The sequence below is a fragment of the Astyanax mexicanus genome, chromosome 23 (genome assembly GCF_023375975.1).
Source record: "Astyanax mexicanus isolate ESR-SI-001 chromosome 23, AstMex3_surface, whole genome shotgun sequence".
In the NCBI taxonomy this organism is placed as follows: domain Eukaryota; kingdom Metazoa; phylum Chordata; class Actinopteri; order Characiformes; family Acestrorhamphidae; genus Astyanax; species Astyanax mexicanus.
In genome coordinates, this window is record NC_064430.1 from 13,701,907 (window position 1) to 13,725,331 (window position 23,425).

The following is a 23,425-nucleotide window of genomic DNA, read 5'->3' on the forward strand; positions in this document are numbered from 1 at the left end:
TGGTTTATTTGAGACCCCGGCCCCCCAAACAAAAACAAGACAAAAAGAACTACATTGATTAGTTTTTACAGAAATAATGAAATCCTTTATTCGAGATCAACCTGTTCTTGTTGTTTGGTTTATTTCATATTCATAAATGCACATTTAGTGGTGCCAAACCATTATTTCTTGTTTTAAGACTGTTTTTAAGTATATGAACACTTTGCAATGCTCAATCTCAAAGCTAAAACAACAGGTGCTAATATACTTCACATATGTGACTCCAAATGACTAATAGATTCGAAATGACCTAAAAAGACCCCTTAATCTTTCTTGATCTTTGTTACCTCTTGAAATACTTTTTACATATTTGTTTTATGTTGTGGTTAAAAAAGGAAGAACTGCAATGATTACATCCACAGTTCCTTTCTTCATTTTCAAAGGCTTAAAAATAATACTTAGAAAAACCTGTAACTTAAAGATTTACTATTAATATAGCCACAAGCATAACAATTATACACCAATGGACCAAAAGCCTTTTAGATAGTGCTTAAATAGTTGAACAGCTCTTAAATAGTTTTTATGACACCAAGCCATATTATGAAGCATGTTTCATTTTTGAAGCTAAATTGGGAGAAGAGCTCCCATACAATGAGTCCAATGGTTCTTATGATCCTGGTGATTCAGTGCCCTGCATTCCTTGAAATAGGACACATAGCACACTTGGAGGTTACCTGAAAAACTGGTTAAGATCAGATTCAAAGAGAGGGGTTCTTAAGTCTGGAGCCAAGAAATCTAGTAGTAGCAATAATATATGTGAGAATTCTCTTTTTTATGAGTGGAAATGTACATGACCCTTGTTACTGATGTGTAATAAAAAGAAATGCATTGTTGCTATTCTGGGCTTGGTTTGCCAGAAACTGCACTATGTAACTTGAAATGGGCTGTACTCACTTTAGATGTCAGTTCTGTGTCTCTGCAAATTATACTTCCCAGCTCTAGAGGGAGTCCAAGAGCAAGAAACACTAATTCTCATATAACCAAGGGACTTTTCTTTTAACTTATGCTATACATCAATCTGTATATCTATATACATGTTTATAAGCATAAAAAACAAGACAACAGGTAAAAAAAAGAGAAATGTTTTGCATAGCAGTGTGTTTTAAGTTTTTAGCTTTACACTGGCATTACATTATTTACCCCAAAGCAGCACACAGAGTTTGGTACTTTACAATGATTTTATTATTATTATTATTTTTAAACGTCATAAAAAAATCTCAGCAAGCATTATTCAAAAAAAAAAAAAAGAAGAGCAAACCCTTCTGAAATGCCGTACAACTTTATCAAACTTCCATACGGTCTGCTGTACAGGATATAACACCACAAGGAAAAAAGGTCATACATCAAAAATCAGTTCTACCAGAGAGGAGTAGCCATCATTCAGGCCTATATCGTATTTAAGATCAAATCATCAGTGCTGGCTTCAAGTACAATATTGACAGTAATAATTACAAAACAAACTTCTCCTCACATGTACTTAGCAAAAATCTAAAGAAAACTAAAAAAATCCAAAATAAAATGAACACGACAAAAAACTGACCATACAGAAAAGGTCAACTGCTGAGTAAACATCATTTAATGCAAACAAAGTGGCGAATCGTTGTATCTTTCTAGCAGAATTATTTATATGTTGTATTAACTGCATGGTTATGGACAGGCACTTTCACACCTGGGATCAAATTGTTCTTTTATGTTTTTTAAAATATCAGTTTTACAAAAGCGAATTTTAAATCCTGGCTTAAAGCAGAATCTTTCATTTTTTTAGTAAGAAAATAAGAAATGCTAAAATTCTAACATAGTTTTCAGAGTGTGTTGGAGTGAAATGGTGCATTGTAAAGTTTTTACAGTGGTGGTGATAGAAATCTACTACATGGACAGTGGTATTGTGACACCTGCATATTAACTGTTTCTTAATAAACCAAGTGTATTAAGGACCTTTGATTGCATCCAGTAGTAAGAGCAATGGTGAGGTCATGCTTGTTGGGTGATTACAAAACCACCCCACAACATCTTCACTCTTAACTTCTACAACTTTAACATTTTAGAAATATTGGATGGAGCATCATTATTATAGAGCCAAACACAATTCCTCTGCTCCACATAGTGGAAATGTTTTTTTTGTTGTTGTTTTTTTTTGCTTCAGAGAGTCCGTTAAACCATCTCCTAATGCTAAAACTAAATTAAAGCAATAGGGCTGTGGCAATACGATACATATCATGATACAGGAGATATGATTCAATATTGCGATATATTGCATATTACATATTGTGACTGTTGTCAAATTTTAGATAGTATTTAAACACTTATCCTATAAAATTTTAATAAAAGAAGTCAAACATAAGAGACCACTTAAAATGATTAGTTTCTTTAAATTTACCAAATTGAAAACCCTTGGAATATAATCAAGAGGAAGATTAATGATCACAAGCCATTAAACCAAGCTGTACTGCTTGAATTTTTTCACCAGGCGTGGCATCAATTTCTCCAAAAGCAGTGTGTAAGACTGGTGGAGGAGAACATGCCAAGATATCACAATACAATACAATACAATATAGATAGCTATATTTCTTGCATCCATATAAGGCAGTGTTAACAGGCATCTGGCAGTGAATTTGCAGCTTTGAGGTGTTAAATTCTACAAATGTCAGGGTCTGATCACCACCACTGTCAAAAATGTCTCTGGAAAAGGGCATTGAATTGCAAATCACCCTCTATGTAGGACTTTAATTGCATCTGAAGCACTTCATAATAAGAAAACCTGTGAGGTTTGAAAAGTCGTTTTCAAAAAAAGCTGTTAAATCCCTATCCACAGAAAGATACGAAACTTGGAAGTCTTCTAAATATCACAACACATCTTTAATAATCCATGCCATGTTTTCACACAAGCAGGCTCTTTTGAAAGATAGAGCACTAGCAAAAAACAAAAAATCAAACAAAAACAGAAACAAAAAATTGAACAACTACAACCAAAACAAAACAAAAAGAACACTTGGGATAATCTATCTGTACAAGAGGACTAGTTTTTCAGACAGGTGCAGACTTGCTGACCACTGATAAATAAACATACATTTAGGGAGCAGATAACTTATTAGTTATCAGTCTTAACATTTTAGACTAACAGCCTATTAATAACAATAGTAGTATAATAAACAGTGCCTTGGATTAGTCTTATGAAGGTTTAATATGTACAAAAATGACCTTCAAAAAGACTCACTTTTTCAACAGCCTTGTAAATATCTGTCTTGCTACATATGTTTTGCAAACCATACCAGTAGTGATATAATAATACACGTGTTGTGAAGGTTCCAGTGCTACAGGACAGGTTGGGTTGCTTAAATTGTCCTTCCCCCTCCCACCTTCAAAACAACAATTTAAATAAACAAGCAAACAAACAAACAAACAGAAAAACCTAATACCCAGAATGCTTTTTCAGTGTCATTTCAATCCTTCTTTTTTCCAGAATTTTACTAAAAAAGGGTATAAAATTATGTTCTTCTTTAAGAAAGAAACTCCACAGCTTGTCTTTGGTATTGAGGTACAGTAAGGCTAAAGATGGAACTGTAAAGGTGTTGCCTGTGTTTTAGTGCTGTGACTGTGGTTTAATCCTCAGGCACAAGAACAAATTCCAAAGAGGTTACTGCAGAACCTCATCATGCAACCTTGCTTATATAAAAAATGAACAAGATAAAATTACTGTTTTTCAAAATCTCAGCTTTACTGATTCTCAGCTTGACTGATTCTTAGTGGCATAGTGGTACTGGCTCTATATTCAACAACACCTCAAGTATATATACACAGATGAGCCAAAACATTAGGACCTCCATTAGATGAAACAATAATGTTGATTATCCCATTAACAGTCTGTTTTCAGAACTAACATTTTTGGTTCAGCAGAATTGGCCAGTGACTTTGACATTTGCCAAATTGTTGACTAGGTCAAAGCATCTCAAAAACAGCAAGGCTTGAGGGGTGCTCCTTGTAACCACTACACCGATAACTGTTTTGTTTGAACTATATATTGACAAAAAATTAATACAATATTTCTTTGATTTCACCAAATTGAAATCTTCTGGAATATAATCAAAAGGAAAATAGATGATCACAAGCCATCAAACGAAGATGAACTGCTTGAATTGTTGCACCAGGAGTGGCATAAAGTTATCCAAAAGCAGTGTGTAAGACTGGTGGAGGAGAACATGCCAAGATGCATGAAAACTGTGATTAAAACCAGGGTTATTCCACCAAATAATGCTTTCTGAACTCTTAAAACTTTATAAATATGAACTTGTTTTAAACAATACAATTTCAACATTTCATGACTGAATGATCGATAAGTCTATAAGGTATTTTTTGTGGAACCTTTGGAAGTAAATAATAGGCATAAATCATTTTTATTCTGCTGTTAAACCACCCCCAAATGCATAAACTAATTTAAAGCACTTGGTGACAGGGGTTACGGTTTAACATCGCAATATATTGAGAAAATATTCTTTTTTTATATAGTGTAAAGTACGGAAAAGGGTGGAGTAAAATGCATTTTTTAAGAAAAGAAAATTATTTAATCATATTAATGGGACCTAAATGATAGAGTAAAGCACTGCCATCTAGTGGTTGGGGTTTAAACAACACAAAATTAAACAATCTGACACCAATCTTTAAAATTAAAACTAATATTTATATATTATTCAAAAAAGATATATACTGTCAATAATGACATTATTGACTTATCATTTAGTCATGCCATTGGGCTCATATGTGGATCCTTCAGAAAAGCTACTGTGGCTCTGAAATTATGGCTTGAACCAATGAAAAAAGTTTGCCAGGAGTCAAAGATTCAGATACTTATGTCTTAAGACCAAAGGAAGGTTCTGTGTCACAGCTGCATACCCTAAAACATAGCATATGTAGTTGCCTGATGCGTACCTCCTTGAATCCTTGGAAATGTAATTATGTGTCACGGCAATGCAGATGCAGCAGCTGTCATTGCTCTGCTGAGACTCGTGTTCCCGTCTCATACGTGTGCATAAGTTTAGAGAGCTGTTTTAATGGAATATAGATGACCATCACCATATTAGTGTGGTGGTCCTAAAGGTTTGACTCATCTGTGTATAGAATAAGTGCAGAATACCTGAATAGGGGGACATATAAAACAAAAAAAACACTTAAAAAAGCTCAACAGGTCATATAAATTGCCACATTAAAGTTTTAAAACCCTCAATGGGTGCAATACTCAGAATTGCATTTGGTACAAAGGCATAGGTTACGCAGAGTGAAACATTAAAGCATGTAGCTTCACTCCAATAACATCCTGTATTCCCAAGATATTTGCTATTAACTGCATTTGTACAAAATAATTCAATAAAAGGTTTTTAAAGCATCAGATGGTAGACTGTTAATTCAAAATTCAAGCATTAAGCAACAAATTACAAAAAACTGCAGCCACTGAATTCAACAAAAGTGGCAGGTCAGCGATCTCATAAGCGTAGAAATGCATAGATACAAAAATGTAAAGAATACAGTGGATCCTGAATAAAATCAAAACACGCCCTTTTCCCTTTTTTCAAAAGTACAATTCTCTCCTATTCCTCTGAGATCCACTTTGGCATCCGTGTTAAGGGGGGCAGTCCAGGCATCTCATAGTTTAACAGTTTTACAGTGCATCAGTGCCAAACCCAAATATTAAAGCTCCAGTCAAGAATCACTAAAATAGGCAGGCCATTTTTTTTATAAGAAAACCAAAAGAGCCTATTTGAATAGAGTGGGTGGCGAAAAGGGGGGGTTATAAAAATAATTACAATAAAAATAAAAAATATTTTTTTATACTGTGTAATTCCAGTCCTAATTATCATTATGCGTTATGCATTATTAGCAGAATGTGTTAATATTTAGTATTATGTTCAGTCTTACACATACACTGTTATTCACAAATCTGGTCACTTCAGATCAAATAACACTTATCACTATGATCTTATTCCTATTTTGATGTTGTAACTAATCGTAAATTATATAAAGAAAAGTCCCCATACAGAGAACACACTGAAACTGTACATTATTCTGCATATTTTAGACACACTTTCGGTTTACTTTCTGATATTTTCCCTGATGTACTTCAGTATATAGCAAATAAACAGTAGCCTTATTAACACTTTAGAGTGTGTTAAAGTGTCACTTTTTTTTGCCTACAAAATAGAAAACATGTAATTTGACATTGGTGCTTAAATCTTTTACGCACATAGTGATCAAAGATGATCATATTAATGTAATTGACTAATTTTATTGATTAGGGCCATGTATAAACATGAATGGATTCACAGAATTTAGTCATTAAAACTTCAGATTTAAATACAAAAATGCGGAAAAATAATAATAATTAATAATTAAATGAAATTGTTTGGACAGATTCAAACAGAAGTTTAATCTTTTTTATGCCTCAACATAACGGCCTCTTCACTCACTGATTTACTTTTGGCAGTGATTGCATTTGCTTACATATATTTTAACAGTGTAATGTTAATGAATTGTGTGATTTATAAACATTATGTAAATAATGTTTCTTCATGTGTGTCTAATGTTTTAATTCATTTTATTTCAGATAAGTACAATCATCACTGGTCCTAGTGCCATTTCTGCAGTACTTGACTGGAGCTTTAAGAGCATACCCATGTTTTTTTTTTTATTATTTTTGCATAATGCCTTAAACAATAGTGTCCATTGTGTCTTAATAAGCAAGACAGCCTGGATCACCGAACAGGTTTTCTAAACACTATACACCCTTCAAATACACAAAATGTTCCTGTAGTGCAAATATTAGAGTCGTTTAATGATTGTTTTATAAAACTCTAGATCATTAATTTTATTCAATCCCTCAAATCTAGAGCTAGGGGAACCCTGAGATGCACCTTAGGGAGGTTTCATGCCACATGAACAAAACTAGTAAACAAGTTAAACAAGTAAAATCCTAATCATACATATAAGCAATGTGCATTAATTCCTATAAACAATAGTTTACAATGAGGAGCGAGCCAAATTTCAGATTACTAACAATTCAGTGTGAATTAATTTTCAATTTAAAAAAGCTGCCTTTTTAAAGTACCAGTTGCTGTACTTTTTATCCATATGAAGGCTATGAAATTAAAAAATCAGGAAACAGAAGTCAGCTGACTTGATATTCCCTTTTTATAGAAACGCACCGCTCTTTTTTTTTTTACACCGCATGTCTACAGTTTAGACAACTAAGATTTTAAATAACTATTATTTATTTGTTTTGTACTTTTCTGCATCTGGAAGCACCTGTTAATAGCTAAAACCTTGAAAGGGTGACCGATAAAGAGTACCTCAGCAAGCTTAAAACAAGCTTGTTGTTATATATTTACATTTCCTATATGGTTTAGAACACACGGAATGGTGCTTGGAACTGATTAATTGATTAAAATGTGTTAAAGCAGAGCACAAGAATAAAATGCAACATCAACAAAATTTAGCCACTGTGTTAATTGTGGTGTTGATGCATCATTTGATGATATATATATATTTCTGTGCAACAATTTGACACAGTTTAATCATTTACTGTTCTGTGCACATCAATTTGCCTGCAAAACTAATTTTGGTGGTTTAAATATTTAAATATTAAAACAGGACCTACACATGTCTGACTTTCAGTCATTATGGCACCAGTACAAACCACTTTTCTTAAGGTACCAATACTGGTACCACTGGTTTCTAATAATTTCAACTGATAATTTATCAATACTTTTGAAAATGTTTTCTTAAGAAAAATGTCAGGAGAATTAACAGGAGAGCACCATAATCTGGGGCAAAAAGAACACTGGAGTTAGAGCCATTTAAAAAAAAATCCAGCGTTCAAGAAAAAGCATTCAGCCTGGCACAACGGTCTGGACATCAAGCCCAGAAACTTGCAGTGCGCTGTACAACACAGAAGTGTGAAGACTTACATACACAAACAGAATCCTGAAAAAACACGTCGATAAACAAAAACATCCAGTGAAGTATCGAAATATCAAAACAGTACAAAATTACAAATCAACCCAACATTTCCACAGTCGCCTGGTCCTTGTTCTCCAACCAGTCGAAGCCAGCAGAATTCACAGTCTCGCTGCAAATCTGCTGAAAAAGTGGGTCATTCTTCAGTTCCTCCAGTGTCGACTCTTCATACTGTCCTTGCTGCTGACTGGGGTTGAACAGAAGGTTCGTGTCCAAAGTGTTCAGGTCATTGATGCTGCTGGAGAGTTCCGAGGCCAGCCGCATATCGCCGGGAAACTCGGAACTACCAGCGCTGAGTTCTGAAACCTGGCCTGAAAGCTGTGAGCCGGCGTTCAGGCTGTTTGCCTCTAACAGGTCCTTAACAGTGCTGTCAAAATGCAGAGGCTGCTGGTGCTGATGTTGCTGGAGGTTCTGCTGCTGACGAACCAGCATGGCTTGATTCTGCTGCTCTTCAACACTGAGCTGCTGCTGATGATGCTGCTGCTGCTGCTTCTCTCCTGTGAGTGACTGTGCATGGCCTTGGCCATCGCCCGTCGACAAGCTCATTTGATCCCCTCTGGCGTTCTTGGTGAGGTAAGCAGGCTTCTGAAACCTGTAGGCCGAGGGGCCAGGAGATATTTGAGCCTGGTGGTTGGCACCGCTGGGGAAGCTGGGAGCCGCAGATGTTTCCAGGATCTGCGTGAGGTTCATGCGAGCCGTGTACGACGGCATGTTGTTCATGCCTAGTCCACGTACCAAGCTGTCTCCATCCCCATCCATCTTGCTGAGCAGGACATTGGTGATCTTTTTGGTGTTGCTCGGCTGCCCACAAGCCTGCATGGGCAGAACCTCGGTTTGCATCATCACGTTCAGCGGCACGGACTGACTCCTCTGCGCCATGCTGGTGATGCTAGTGTCGGCTTGACTGTTGGCAAAGATGTTCAGAACTTCAGGCGTCACTGGCGAGTTGAAAGGAGAGACCACAGATCGAGGGACATTGGGGTTCTGGCTGCCACTCAGGTTGCGCTGCCTGACTGCTGGACTGACGCTGCGGCAGCGGAAAGTTACAGAGCCCGAGGAGGAATTGCTGGTTTTGTTATCAAGAGGGGCTGGAACGGCAAATCCCTCCTGTTTATTTAGATTAGCCATGCTAGCCACTTGCTGCTGGACAGGAGACATAGGTGTCAAACGGCTTACGTGTGTATCATGGTGTCTGATCTGGGATTGATAAGTCTGGCCAGGAATGGCAAAGGCATGAGGCTTTCTGAACTGATCGTCTACTAGGTCTTGATAGCTGGGCAGGATGCTGATCCCGTTGCTGGAGTTGCCACTACCACTGTTGTAGCCATTATTTATCCACTCCAGCTTAGACTTATCTGGGTGGGTGGCCATTGGCCTCTGCATGGGCTTAACCGGACTGGAGGAAACAATGCTGCCATCATGGTAACTTGTGATGCTTGAATTGATGGGGGTGAAAGCAAATGGGTTCCTACACTCAACAGGGCTAGGTGGGACACTACTGCTGCAGTTGGAGTGAGGAGTACTGATGGGGGTTTGACAGCTGCTCCCCAGAGCACTGTCCACAGGGGTGGTGGGAGCCAAGCGAGAGCAGGGGCTCTCCCGGGTCAGTCCCTGCCCCCCTCCCATCATCTCTGCGGTAGGCGTAGGTGTTGGCGTGGGAGTTTGAATAGGCGTACTTCTGCTGTGAGCGGACCTGTAATAAGTTGTGTTGGGCTGGTGATTGGATATCATGTTGTTCTGCTGTAAAGTAGCCTGTTGACCTTGAAGTGCCATGTCCACACAGCCACCAAAGTCCTGCATGCCGCTGTTCATCTTCATCTGCTCCTCCATCTGAACCAGTTCCTCCACAATACTGTCCTGAGTCATGTCGTCATCATTAAAGGGGAAGTAGCCCACATTTGGCTGGGTTGACACATATTCTGCCATGTCATTCGTCACCTGTACCAGCTGGCTGGGGGCAGAATGTTGAGCCATTACTTGATGAGGCTCCATAACTGGTGTAGATATTTGCTTGCTTTCTAAACTCCCCTGCTGGGAGTAAACTTGCTGGGTGCCATTCTGCTGCTGCCTACTGTCCCAGAACACACTCTTCTCAAGTTCACATGCTGCAGAGTTGGCCTGTTCTGAGCTCATCCTCATGACAGGTGGATCTTTGGTTGCATGCTGTTGAAGCAAGGCCGGACCTGTGGCGCTGGCAGTGTGAGTAACTAACGATTTGCTGTCAATAATGGATGCAGGACCCTCCCACCGCCCTTGAGAAACACTACGAGGTCTGCCAAAGGCCTGGAAGCTGGTATTCCCGAACAATGGGGCAGGAGCAGTTGAAGCTGCGGTACTTGTAGCAGCAATGCTTTTCACACATGATGAGGGTCCTTCCCAATGTCCATGGGAAATGCTTCTTGGCCTGCTGATAGTCTGGAAGCCAGTGTTCCCAACTGGGGAGTCAGAGTGGGCAAGAATGCGGGTTGGGACATTGGAGTTTAGCTTCACCAGAACCTTTCCAACAGCAGAGGCGGGTGCGCTTACTGGTCGGATGGGAGCATCTGACCTGAGCATATTCTGCACTGTAGTTCCCATGCCAGACGTTGTACTATGAGTTCCTTCATCTGTCAAAAATACTTTTTTCACAGGTGTCAGGTGGCTTGAATCTGGGCATAAACCTTGTCGCTTTCGGGGGCTTTTAGAGGTCAACTCTGCATCCCTGGTTGATGAAACAAATGCACTACTACTGACAGTAGGAGTACTGCTCAAACTCATGGCCTGAACGGGCACACCCTGATACGAAGCTCTTTCTTTACCATTATTATTAATATTGCTGCCAGCAGCCAAACTATTTTCTCTAGGGAGCATTCTCCCATTGCATTTGGTCCCTGTTCCCATGTCCAGTCCTGTAGAAATCTTGAGCGGTGTAGGTACACTAGCTGCCCTCGGTTTGGATGATCCATCAACCCCCTCTACTCCCTCAGCAGCTTCCTGAGGAGTTGCCAGCCTGCCAGTTGCACATCCCTGGGCTTGTCCACTTCCAGGCACAGTGTCAGAACCCAACCTGATGTCAGTGACTGGTGTTGTAACTGTGGCTAATCGCCCTCGTCTCGCCAACATGGACGGCATTGCTGCAAGTGAGCCGCTACGGACACGCGTAACAGGCTGTAGATCATCAGTAAGGCTGGCGACTCCAGCGGAAGCAGGCCGAGGTGTGCTTCTGGTAGTCGAGATAGTGGCAGTGTTGCTGTTGCTGTGCCCCAGAGATATGGTCGTCATTTTGACAACATTGACGGAGCTGACTTGGGTGGTCGGCATAACAGTTTTGATGGGGCTGTTGGTGATCAGGAGTGCAGGGGGTGAGCGCAGGGTGATGGCACTGGTTGAAGGTGGCTTGGGCAGGATTTGGGCATAGCGATGGCGGGCAGAGCGATCACCGACAGGACTTGCCGGGACATTTTGAGGGGTCTTGGGACATTGCTTCACAGGCTGCACTGCTTGGGTGACCACCTGAAAATTGACAGGGAGAACTTTGCTTTCTGCTGTTGCAATGGGAACAGGGCTAGGGGACATCAGTTGCCTGCTCCTCTGGACCTGCAAAATAAAACAGAGCAAAACACAAAAACGGTTGAGAGACAAAACGTAAAAATGTGTTTTATTGGCTTCATTTTCCACAATTAAACATTTGATTACAAACATTTAGGATCCCCAATGTAAGCAAAGAAATATTTACCGTAATAGGGCTAGGAACTGCAGCCACCACAATGCCAATTGTAGGCTGGGGTGAAAGCAAGGCGGGGCTTCCACATGGGATTCCTATGCTAGCACCAGGTGTAATACCCCCATCTGCTCTTCTGGCTTGGGCCTCAGCAGGAAGTGGGGAGTGGAGTTTCTGTTCCTGCTGCTTTTTCTGGATCTTTCTCTGGAGCTGCTGCTTGGCATCAATGGAGGGAGATGCTAGTGTTTTCACCTGAGGCTGGAACGAGTGGGCATCAGTTGTGGGCACGAATGCAGATGATTGCAAGGACATTGTAGACCCTGTGAGATTAAGAGGAACAAACACATTAATACACAGACGTTAACATATGTTTGACTACTGTTAAACTCAACATGTATTAAGTACACAAACACATAATAAATCGATAGAGAGTTTGCGTGACAAAGTTCCAGAAACCACAGTTTCAGTACCATGTGGCTTGAGTTTCAAGAGCTCTACAAAATCAGTTACCATAATATTTCATTGAGGAAAGGCAAAGTATATACACCAAGCAGGTATAACATTATGATCTCCTCATTGTTTCTACACAATTTATCATTTTTTCAGCTCTACTAAATATATAGGAGCACTATAAGAGTACAGACTATAGTTCTTCTGTCTTTTTTCATATTGCACAGTTAGTCTTGGGACTCCTCTAGACCAGGGGTCGGCAATAGGCCGAAACATCTGGCCAGTGCAGTTGTTTGAAAATTAATGGAAAAAAAAATATAAAATCTCCTGTCGTGCTCTGCGTGACTTTAGCTTCCGCCCCGTGATGACTTGGAAAATATCTGGCACGCGGCCAAACTTAATTGGCGTTAAAAACTCCAGCAGCACTGCTGTGTCTGATCCACACATGCTAGCACAACACTAACCAGTGCTGTTCTTGCTGGTGGTCCTGTGCTATCCTGATCATTAAAGAACAGGGGAAAAGATGATAAAATAAAGTATGCAGAGAAACAAAAACAGTCTTGTGCTCAGTGGAGCTGAAAAAAGTGGAAACGGGACAAGGTGGTGGGCAGAATGTAGGCAGGTGGTTTAGATGAACTGCTCAGACAGTCCATTAAAAAAACAGAGTGAAGTTTTACACAGTCATAGAATTTCTGTTTGGATGCACACCACTAGGGGGAGACATTTGCCTGCCTAAAGTGGTTAAAGAGAGTGTCCAAGATTAATAGTGTGCTCCATACCTGAAGGGGATCCTGTCATCACGGTGAGTGCAGCAACAGACTTTGTGCCGATATAGTGGCTGTTAAGGAGGTAGCGTGCCAGATCCTCCACACTGTCAAACTGCCGACTCAGCACTTTCTGAGCCCATTCGCACACCAAGCCACAGGATGCGGAGCGAACCTCGTCCTCACCACTGGAGCAGTGCCCAATGGGCTCGAACACCTCACACTGCCACACAAGGAACAGGGGAACATTACTGTTAGTCATAAATTTGATGGAAATTGCAGAGAAGCAGAAAGACACAAAGTTAAATCCTGGAGAAATTTGACAAAACCTAACAACATGGGTGAATAGCACAATAAAAAATGACATAAAAAGAGATAAAGAAGCAAACTTACCCCATCTCCAGTTTTATGTAATTCCAGGCTTGGAAGAGAGGGCATGTGAATGAATGCCTTCTTTCTTAGGCCACTATAGCAATATGTAAGTAGGGATTAAGGAAAAGTCTGATATGCATAAGGTCCAAACTGAATAAACCTATAGGCTACGTTCACATTAAAAACCACATTGCTCAAATCAGATTTTTTTTGCTCAGATCGGATTTGGCTATCTTGATGGTTCACATTCACAAATGTAAGTGACATGTAAGTGTTAGTGTACTATATCTGTGTGTAATGTGAACGAATCTGTCTCTGAAACGCCTTACATGCGCACATTGATACATGTATAAATGCTGCCTTCTTTACCAACAACAACAAAAAAACTCATATTTGAGAGACGACTCTTTATAAGCTTTATAAAATATAGCTTTATAAAGGGAAATGGATGCAGCGTTAGCAGCTCATATGTGGAGCATCATTTGCTGGAGTGTAGAAACAGCAAACAGCTGATCTGAAGGTCATTCTCAGGTCGAGGAGGTGAAAAAAGGCCAGGCGGTTTGCTTTTGCTGTTTTTATAGCTGCACAGCTGCTTTAAGAGATGTGTGGGTACGAGAGAGAATCCCGTAGCGCATGCATAAAAGCAAAAAGACACATGAATTCCGCTTTGAAAGCTCATGTAGCATGTCTATGGATCGGATACGTATCCAATTTAGGACAGTGGCTCAGATCTGAAAAAAAAAAAAATATATATATATATATATTTTTTTTTTTTTGGCATGTTCACACAGCTATGAAAAAAATCATTGTCCTGCACTTTTTGCATTTCCTGCTTAACCCACCCACTTTTACTGAATTATGGGCTGTTAATGTTAATTTGATCAGCTCAATCAGAAAAATGAGAAAAATGTGGAAAAAATTAATTCATGTTCTTAGATACTCACACTGCCCCCTACAGTGGTATATAAGACCACCTATAGACTGGAATGGTACGTCAAAGAAAAAGTACAGAAGTGGGAACTAAACCCTAATTATAAAGTGGTTTCCCGAACAAGGGATGGACTGTACAGCACTGTAGGTGGGGATTCTCCCTTGAAATAGATATGTAGTCTAGTACTAGTCTTAATCCCTGTTCGGGAAACCAACCCCACACTATTTAAATGGAAAACTGAAAGAGTTTGTGGCTGCTCTTTACATATGGCAAAGTTCACAATGTCCAGCTTTGGTATGAGGATGGTGTTGCTTACTTAAGGGGGGCTGAGTCTGAGGGGGCAGTTGTATTAGATTTCCGTTACAGTGGCAACCACTGTCAACAAACAAGTGTTATTTCGGAATGGCACCACTAAGGAAATATAAATAAGATTTGTACTCACGGATGTCCTTTTAACCCTGTTTTTTTTGCTCCTTCACCCAAACGAAAATAATTATCAGCTCATCACTGTTATACAACACTGCTTATAAACCCTTCTCCATGATTAGGTCTTGGGGAAGGGGGGATAATATGTAGTCGGATGGTTACTGAGACAAGCATCTTTAAGACAAGCAACCAGACTTTTTTAGAGTGAAATTATTGTGGCCCTCAGAGGAAAGATGAATGAGTATTTGTTGGCTGGGACTGTGCGAAAGCGGACGTGCTCAGGACACTATTTCTTGAAGGTCAGGCACACTGCGGCTGCCGCTAAGTGCTTCTGGCCCATTGCAGCACCCTGCCGCTTTATTTGATGTAATTTTCTGATCTATATATAGGAGACACATGAACTACAACAACAGATGTTTGAGAGTTCAAAAGCGGCGACGGATCGTAGCAAACAGTTCCAGACAAGGATATTTGGATTTGCCTCTCATGCCAAGCCGCCGTGCCTTCATGTTGGGAAAAACGTTCTTCATGATCTTTCCGAAGTCGGCGGCACTGAGAGCGTGGTAACCCAGATTGTCACAGTAGCTCCTGGAACACATGAAAAAAAAACACATGCACTCATTTTAGAAGAAGACAACAACATAAACACAGAAGTACTATTTTTTTGTATGGTAAATACACTGCCTGGCCAAAAAAAAAAAAGTCACCACCAAAAAAAATGCAATCTCACAAGATTTATTTCAATCCAGATCTTGCAGCACTGATGATGGTAGAGTCTGATCACTGAACAATGCTCTATCCAGCACATCCCAAAGATTCTCAGTGAGGTTAAGGTCTGGACTCTGTGGTGAACTCTCTCGATCCATGTGTGAAAATTATGATCTCATGCTCCCTGAATCACTCTCTCACAATTCCAGCCCCATGAATCCTGACATTGTGATCTTGGAATATGGCCGTGCCATCAAGGAAGAAAAAAATCCATTGATGGAATAACCTGGTCTATATTCAGTATATTCAGGTAGTCAGCTGACCTTACATACTGTTGCTGAACCTAGACCTGACCAACTGCAGCAACCCCACATCATTTACTTACTTAAATCCAGGTGGCGACTGTTCTTTTTTATTGACTAGGCAGTGTATTTTTAAAAGGGGACATACAAAATGTTTACACTGTACTAAGTGGGCTAAACTGTTTATTGTGTTGTTACTAGGGGTGGGAGATAATATCAATATTGAGGTATATCATATTACTTTTCTTTGGTGATACATTATCAATACTTATTGTCAAAATTCTTTATATTTTTACAAAAAAAATAGGTGCTCTATAATCCCTAAGACTCGCCCACAAAATATGACTTACTAAAGTTACAGCTTCACCACTGCAAGTGGTGGCGTTAATCAAATGAATAGGGTAAGCCTGGGGTGAAGTGTTGAATATTATCATATTCTATAAAATGCAATTCCATTGAAAAAAAAAAACGAAAGACATAGGCGTCTTACATCCTAAGCAGGGGAAATTGTAATGCTCATTGCCACCTTTTACCTCAACACTTCATTTTCATGCCTTGCATCTGCGTTCTTTACATAGAAATGATGCTTGTGGGCATAGTAGTCTGCGAGTGAGGTGTGTTGTTATCTTGGCAACGGAAAACACAGGTGAGCCACTGATTTGAACCGTTCAATGCCATCTTGGAGATGCACGTTTACTCCCCGTTACACACAGAAAATAAAATAACATTGTGTTCCATTCCTATGTTATGTGACATCAGGGGATGTTAAACACATTAAACTCACTTGTACTCATCATAAACCTCCTGCTTGGGAAGCGAGGTCTCTGGGTGCTCCTCCAGGTGATTCCGGATCCAACCGAATGCGTGCATCTGCTGGGAGCGGCTCGATGAAAGACAGCTCTGTTCACTTAAGAAAATAAAACAGTTAAATGTTACTTAATATACAAATAATTGCTCATTAGTTTTATTTATTAAGCAAGGTTTAACAGGCTCTTGGAGCAATCCTTAAGCACTTACGTTTTCTCAGCGCAGCTGCTGGGTCCAGAAGGCAACCTGAGGTAGAGGTAGAGTTTTTCAATATCTGTAAACTTCTCCACATCTTGCTGCAAAAAGGACAGAAAGAAAAAAAAAACAGTTAGTGGTGTAATAAATCAAGACAAGTCTCGCGTTACATACAAAAATGCCCCTTAAATAAACCTCATCCTTCTAACCTGATTGGTTTTTGGGACACTGAGCCAAGGAGACAGAGAATAACACTCTGCCTGTACTTTTCCAATATGATAATGGTCCCGGACAAGTTCATTAAGTTCCTGGAGATTTATTAATCGTAATTGAGCCTATGCCAAAACAGTGGATTAATCTCCACAAAGTGCACTGCAGTATTCTTGACTGCATTAGAAATGACTCATCTTCGTTCTCCCCAAAAGATACCAGCCTCAACTTCATCACCATCCTGGGTAAAGCACCTCATTCCACACACCAAACCAGTAACTGCTTTCAATGAAGACTTTTCTGTAGGGTTTAATCATGTAAATCACTTTCTGACTTTTGCATTATATAACACATCCCTGTTATCTTAATAATATTTTTTACTTATTCACGTTTTGTTAGGTCTATATAAAATGTATACAGTATATCCTAATTTTTCAGTGCTGCATTTCTAAAGAAAAATGAACTTGTGTTTCCATCCAATACAGATATGTAAAAAAAATCTGTGATTAACATCAAAAAAAAAAAAGAGAAATGTAACTTTGTCTTTATTATTAGAAGAGGCATCTTTATGATCATTTGAAATCTTTTTTTATGGCTATGTAATCTATGTTACTGGGCCGAACGAGCAGTGACCCATCTACTGATGGCTTAAAAGCTTACTGTTGCAACAACATTCACCATTCCATATATCTGGGAGTAGAAACACACCAGACAGTTCTGGATCCTGAAAGCAGTCTTTGCACAGCTGTGTGCATCGATTCCAGTGTCAATCCAACTATGCCAAATAATAAGAGAATCTGCATTGCTTCATAAGCTGGATAAGTAATTTGTCCCTCTCTGTTTGATATCTGATAAGTAAATCACCACACTGTAGAGCTCAAAGTAAAAATACAACTAAAAATGCTGCTTACCTAGCACTAAAAACTAAATTATTTTGAATGTGATTCCTTTAGCATTCTGATTGTTGCTGCTGTACTTTTTGTGGTGGATATACTGTATATGACTGTTTTACGTTGTTAATGGGTGTCTGTTTGCTCTGCTGTGGTGCTGTGCAAATTGCTACACACTATTTGGGCTGAAAGGTGCACTCTCTTAAGAGGGGTATCTGGTTAGAGTAAAGTAATTGTACAAATAACAAACGCAAGACTGGCCAAGCCAAGCAAAGCCAAGCCAGCAGATAATAGGTGTAGTTCCTGCAGCTTCCTGTGACCAAGGAACCTCTACAAGGAGCCATGCTCAGAAATGCTGTACATCTTAACTCCTAAATATGATTTGATTGGCTCGCACGATACTGACAACCAAAACCTTACCACACTTAAAATCATATTGGTTGGCTGATGTGATGTAAACATTACCTGAAGCTGCTTTACCATATCAGCCCTGCTTCAAGGTGATTGGCTGATTAGATATCTACATGAATGAGCAGGTGACCAGGTTTTCCTAACAAGGCTTTAGTGAGTATACTGAAATTATTGCACCCTAACTCTCATACAAACACAGCCAACACAAGAGCCTGAAGCAGTAACGAACAAACACTTATGCCCTGTTCTGCATACACGTATACAGAGAGAGTTCACTAGAGGGATGTAAAGGAATAAAGCAGACTCTACAGGCTTCTCCTCTCTACTCTTCAAAGAGAATATGTGAGATGGTGGGGCGGGGCAGAGCTCATTTAAATTCTGCTGGAGTAAAAGGCGGCAGACAAGAGTCTCTCCCTCTAGGCATTTCTATACAGCACACACAGTGCAGAGACTCTCACAAACACACACACACTTACACACACTTCAACTTCACAACAAACACACTATAAATATCTGCCATTACCATTTCACTCAAGAGTAAAGCGCAGTGTCTGCTCACAGACTGGGAGCAATGAGTTCTCTCAATAGAAGGTCATTCCTTTAACTTATTTAACCTTAAACATTGCAGCGATTCCATGTTTATATACATAACGGTACATGTTGTTCACACACATTTAGATGTATTAATAATTGAACATGAACAAAATGATCACTTTTTCTGAATACCACAGCATACTAAATTTAAATTTAGTAAAACTCAAGAGAAAAACTTTTTTTGTTGCTATACTGTATGGCAAACCTATTCATTCACCCATCCAAATCATTGAACTCAGGTTTGAATCACTTTCATGATCACAGATGTATAAAAACAGACTGCTTCTACACAGTAATGAAAGAATAGGTCGCTCTCAGGAGCTCAGTGAACTACAGCGTGATATTGTGATAGGATGCAGCACCTGTGCAACAAGTCCTGTTGTGAAATTTCCTCATTGAATGTGGGTTTCCATGACCAAGCAGCTCCATCCAAGCCTTATATAACAGAACACGATGCAGGTGAGCACAGAATACTTTTTGTCAGCATAGTGTACAAACAAATGCTTACAACTGGTTTTAATTAATTTAGGACACTTTACTGATCAATTTGGTGTAAGAATTGGATTAGGTACGATTTTATATATTTATGGATATGAGGTGGATGATGCACTGGATGGATGATGCACTGGATGGATGTTGTACTGGACGGATGATGAACTGGATGGATGATGAAATGGACGGATGATGCACTGGATTGATAATGCACTGAATTAATGTTGTACTGGACGGATGATGCACTGGATGAATGATGAAATGGACGGATTATGAACTGGAAGGATGATGATTATTTATCATTTTTATTGTTCTGGTAATGTTGTTGCAACGTCACTTATGACAAATTTTTATTTTTAGTTTTGGGAATGTTACTATTTGTAAGTATTCATGTAGCTGGAAACATGATCTAATAACATTAGTTGCAATCCATTATAATGTCAGACATTTTCAACATTTTCCTGGGACATCATCTCTGTAATGTTACAGGCTAACCTCCCTGGATCATTTTCTAAATGTTGGTAAACGTTCTAATGATATTCTATGTTAGTTGAGTAGTTGGTTTCTATGCTTGCTTTCTGAATTGGTTGCCATGGTACAGGGCTTACAATATTGCATTTTTTGTTCAAAGGAAATAAAATAAATTGTCATAGTTTAAAAACACACAATCATATTTAAAGAATAATATATATACTTTTTTTTAGATATTAAAGAATTAAAGAACAGGTTATTGAGACCAATGAGATATAATTACAGAGCACAACACTGCTGAGTGTTTTAAACACTCAAACTCAAAATGAACCACATTCAAACACCAATCTTTACATGTAAAGTAAAAGTTAAAATTTATAATATGTTTTTGAAAATTAATACAGGATTGCAAAGCAAAAAATCACGTTACAATATCGATATATTTTAGCTTTGCTTAGTGCTTATATTGCATTATATTCCATTAAAATTCAGCCCTTAATGGAAATTTAAGAAACGGTTCTGCTGTATAAAAGCAAAAGATTATTTAAAATCAAATGCACCAGACATACACAGCACCTGCAGTGTTTGGGCTTCCATCAACAATCAGATATGCCACAGAAATTCTGGCAAAAAGACAAGCCCAAAAATGTAAAGGGGGGAAAAGGAAACGTGTTAAAATAAATATGTTCCAATAGGATTATGGGGCCCCACCCTAAACGGGAAGTCATCTGAGGTAGCAATAATCCGAGGACGACTTAAGCGCATGGGGCGGGGCATCCGGCTAAAACAGCATAAACAAGCTTTTGTTTTATGGTGTCTGCTGGAGAGGGAAGCAGCGTGTGTGTGTGTGTGTGTGTGTGTGTGTGTGTGTGTGTAGGGGGAGGTGAATGGGCGTAGTCTGCTGAAGTGAATCTGAAGTGAATGCCCGAGAGAGCACATGGCCCACTGACTGAATGGCTAAATAAACCTGCAGAACAGCCCATGTGAACACAGCCATGGCTGTAAATAACAACAACAACAAACAAAAATACAGCAACGGAAGAATGGGATTGTGACCAACAGCAGCTGTGATGACTTAATTGGCAGTAATAGAGTTATGGAAGCATTATACAAACACACTGTATGGGTGTATCCTTCTGGCATTTATACATAAGTCATCATTACAGTTTTCGAGTACCGTATTTTTTTGCACTATAAGGTGCACTTAAAATCCTTTAATTTTCCCAAAAATCATCAGTGTGCCTGAGCTGTATGTATGCGGTGCGCTTTATGTATAAATTTTACCAGTCAGGTTGTAAGCTAAAGTACAGTGTTATACAGGAGTTTCAGTTTAGTCCTCCAGCACTGAGCCTCGAGACTGGAGCAGTATTAGCATTAACTGCTAACCGCACTAAGAGCTAGCTCTTTTGCCGTTCAGAGCTCAGCATGCTCCTAGGCTAACATTAGCATTACCCACTAACCGCGCCAAGTGCTAGTTAGCTATTTTACTGTTCAGAGGTGGGTATATCGACTGTAGCCTTCCATTTACTGTGTTAAAACAAGCTATGTGAAATGATCCTAATATCAACCTGGCTTACCAGAACACTAGCGTTGTCTGGCAAGCCTTAGCCTTAGAAATCTGGAAATCTAAGCTTATTGTAGATAAATAGAAGTACTTTACTCACCCAAATAAACAGTTTTTAGAAGAGAAATCTGTGTAGATTAACATTCAGTGCTCGTTTGAATTTGATTGATATTAAAAGTAATGCAACTTATAATACACCTTGTGTATGAAAATAGAAAATTGAGTGCATTATGAACATTTATGTTCATAATCAAATTCATGTAATTATGTAATAATTCAAGTAGTAATGTAAACAACACTTTCTGATTCTTAGATAGGAGAATTTTTTTTTTATTAAGAAAACTGACAAGGACAGTGAAAACAGACCATGGTACTGGAAATAAGCAAGCATTGTTTAACCCAGCACCCACAAGATGGCTTGATGTTTGGGTTCTTGAAAGTTTTTGACTGACAGCTAAATAATTCCATATGTTTTTCTTTATAATTTGGATGAAGAAGTATTCTGGATGAAGTATTAATCTACAATGCAGATCATGTAAGAATAATGAAAAACTGACTGGTATTGTATTAAACATGTCTCAAAATTCTCTGTCCACCCTCCCATCTTGGGATAACCCTGCAAGTTGTTGTGCAACTTGATGTAACAGGGTGGGCGCATGCATGACAGGAAATAAAAAGTAATAATAATAATAATAATAAGTAACTAAGCTGGGAAAGATTGATTTCTGTGCAGTCTGAAGTCTTAAGTCCTTTTTTGCAAGTTTTGATGGTCAAAATGCTGATAAGTCTGATAACGAACCAACATTTAATTATCATCATATATATCAAACATCAAAGTAAAAGCGTCACGGTGTGACATCATGTGACATCACTCTCTCTCTCACGTGGGACTCCACAGCAGAAGGCTGCAGCTAGGCGGCTCAACTCAAATCCTCTCGCTTGGTTTAACTCTGGGCTCTCCAGAGCCAGCGCTGTCACACTCTGAGCCTCGGCCGTCCGCAGCCCTCCCCTCTCCCGCCTTTCTAAGAATAGAGGCGTCTCTCTCTGTCTTTTCTATTCGACCCTTTGTTGCTAAGGGAACGGGGGCTACTGAATGGCTAAAGTTATCAGCCACTCTGAGCTCTGTTTAGCAGTGCTGAGCGGGTGGGGCCGGAGGGGGTGGCGGGATAAAAAGTAAATAAAATTGGCCCCTGGGTGCAGACGTCTCGGAGCCAACTGCACTGCCCGATTTAGGAGACGGGATGCAAGGGGTGACGCACATAAGCAGAGATGGTAAACACACACATGTGCGCACACACTCACACACAGAAATGTTTTAACACAAGGCAGCTACTGGAAATGCCAGAACATTAAGACAATGCATTTTCCATCACTAACCCTAGTGCCTCTCTAAGAGCGATTACATCATCACTACAGGACACTACAAACTCCAGCATTGTCTGAAGCTTTATGGTTGTTAGGTTGTAAACTCCACAGGTAAAGAAAAACTTATTGTTCAACCATTTGAGCCTGTGCAGAAAGTGTAAAGGACAAGCAGCAAACCTGTAAAGCCAGGTAGAAAACATACAGACAAACAAAGGCTACTCAGATAGCATGAAGAATCTTCCGGAGCTCGGCTCATGTATTAGCAGCATTGGCTAAGACTCGGCTGACCGTTAAGAATGACCGTTAGGAATTGGGCCAAATGTGGTTTGTATTTGGCAACCAGAGAGTTTGAAAAAGTGTCCCAGGCCAATTCTCATATTTTATGTGGCAACTAGGACTCTGGCACAAGTGGCTCAAGCCAATTGCTTTATTAGCAAGAGCTGGCACAAGGGGCTTGGACAATTTCCATACTACACTTGGCAACCGAAGTGTTGGCACACGCTGCTCATCCAATTCCCATATTTTACTTGACAACCAGGTTGTTGGCCCAAGCAACTCGGGACGACTGGCGTATTATACTCGACAACCGGGGTGTTGGTACTTATGGCTCAAAGTGATTCACATATTATACTCAACAACCAGGGTGTTGGCACATGCTGCTCGGGCAGATTTCTTTATTAGTAAGAGTTGCCACAAACGGCTCCTCCGATTCCCATATTTTACTTGGCAACCA

At 39.6% G+C, this 23,425-nt stretch overlaps 1 protein-coding gene across 1 annotated transcript in view; it reads right to left on the bottom strand.

Moving 5' to 3' along the window:
- Positions 1-2,871: 2,871 nt before the first annotated feature.
- rfx7a (regulatory factor X7a) overlaps positions 2,872-23,425 on the bottom strand; it is a 47,824-nt gene continuing 27,270 nt past the window's right edge. Inside the window, exons 3-9 of the mRNA XM_007244870.4 lie at positions 16,711-16,796; positions 16,478-16,600; positions 15,155-15,271; positions 13,348-13,432; positions 12,970-13,177; positions 11,756-12,060; positions 2,872-11,616 (exon numbers count right to left, since the gene is read on the bottom strand). Coding sequence (XP_007244932.3) covers positions 8,080-11,616; positions 11,756-12,060; positions 12,970-13,177; positions 13,348-13,432; positions 15,155-15,271; positions 16,478-16,600; positions 16,711-16,796 — 4,461 coding nt within the window. The 3' untranslated portion in view covers positions 2,872-8,079. The remainder of the gene's footprint in view (positions 11,617-11,755; positions 12,061-12,969; positions 13,178-13,347; positions 13,433-15,154; positions 15,272-16,477; positions 16,601-16,710; positions 16,797-23,425) is intronic.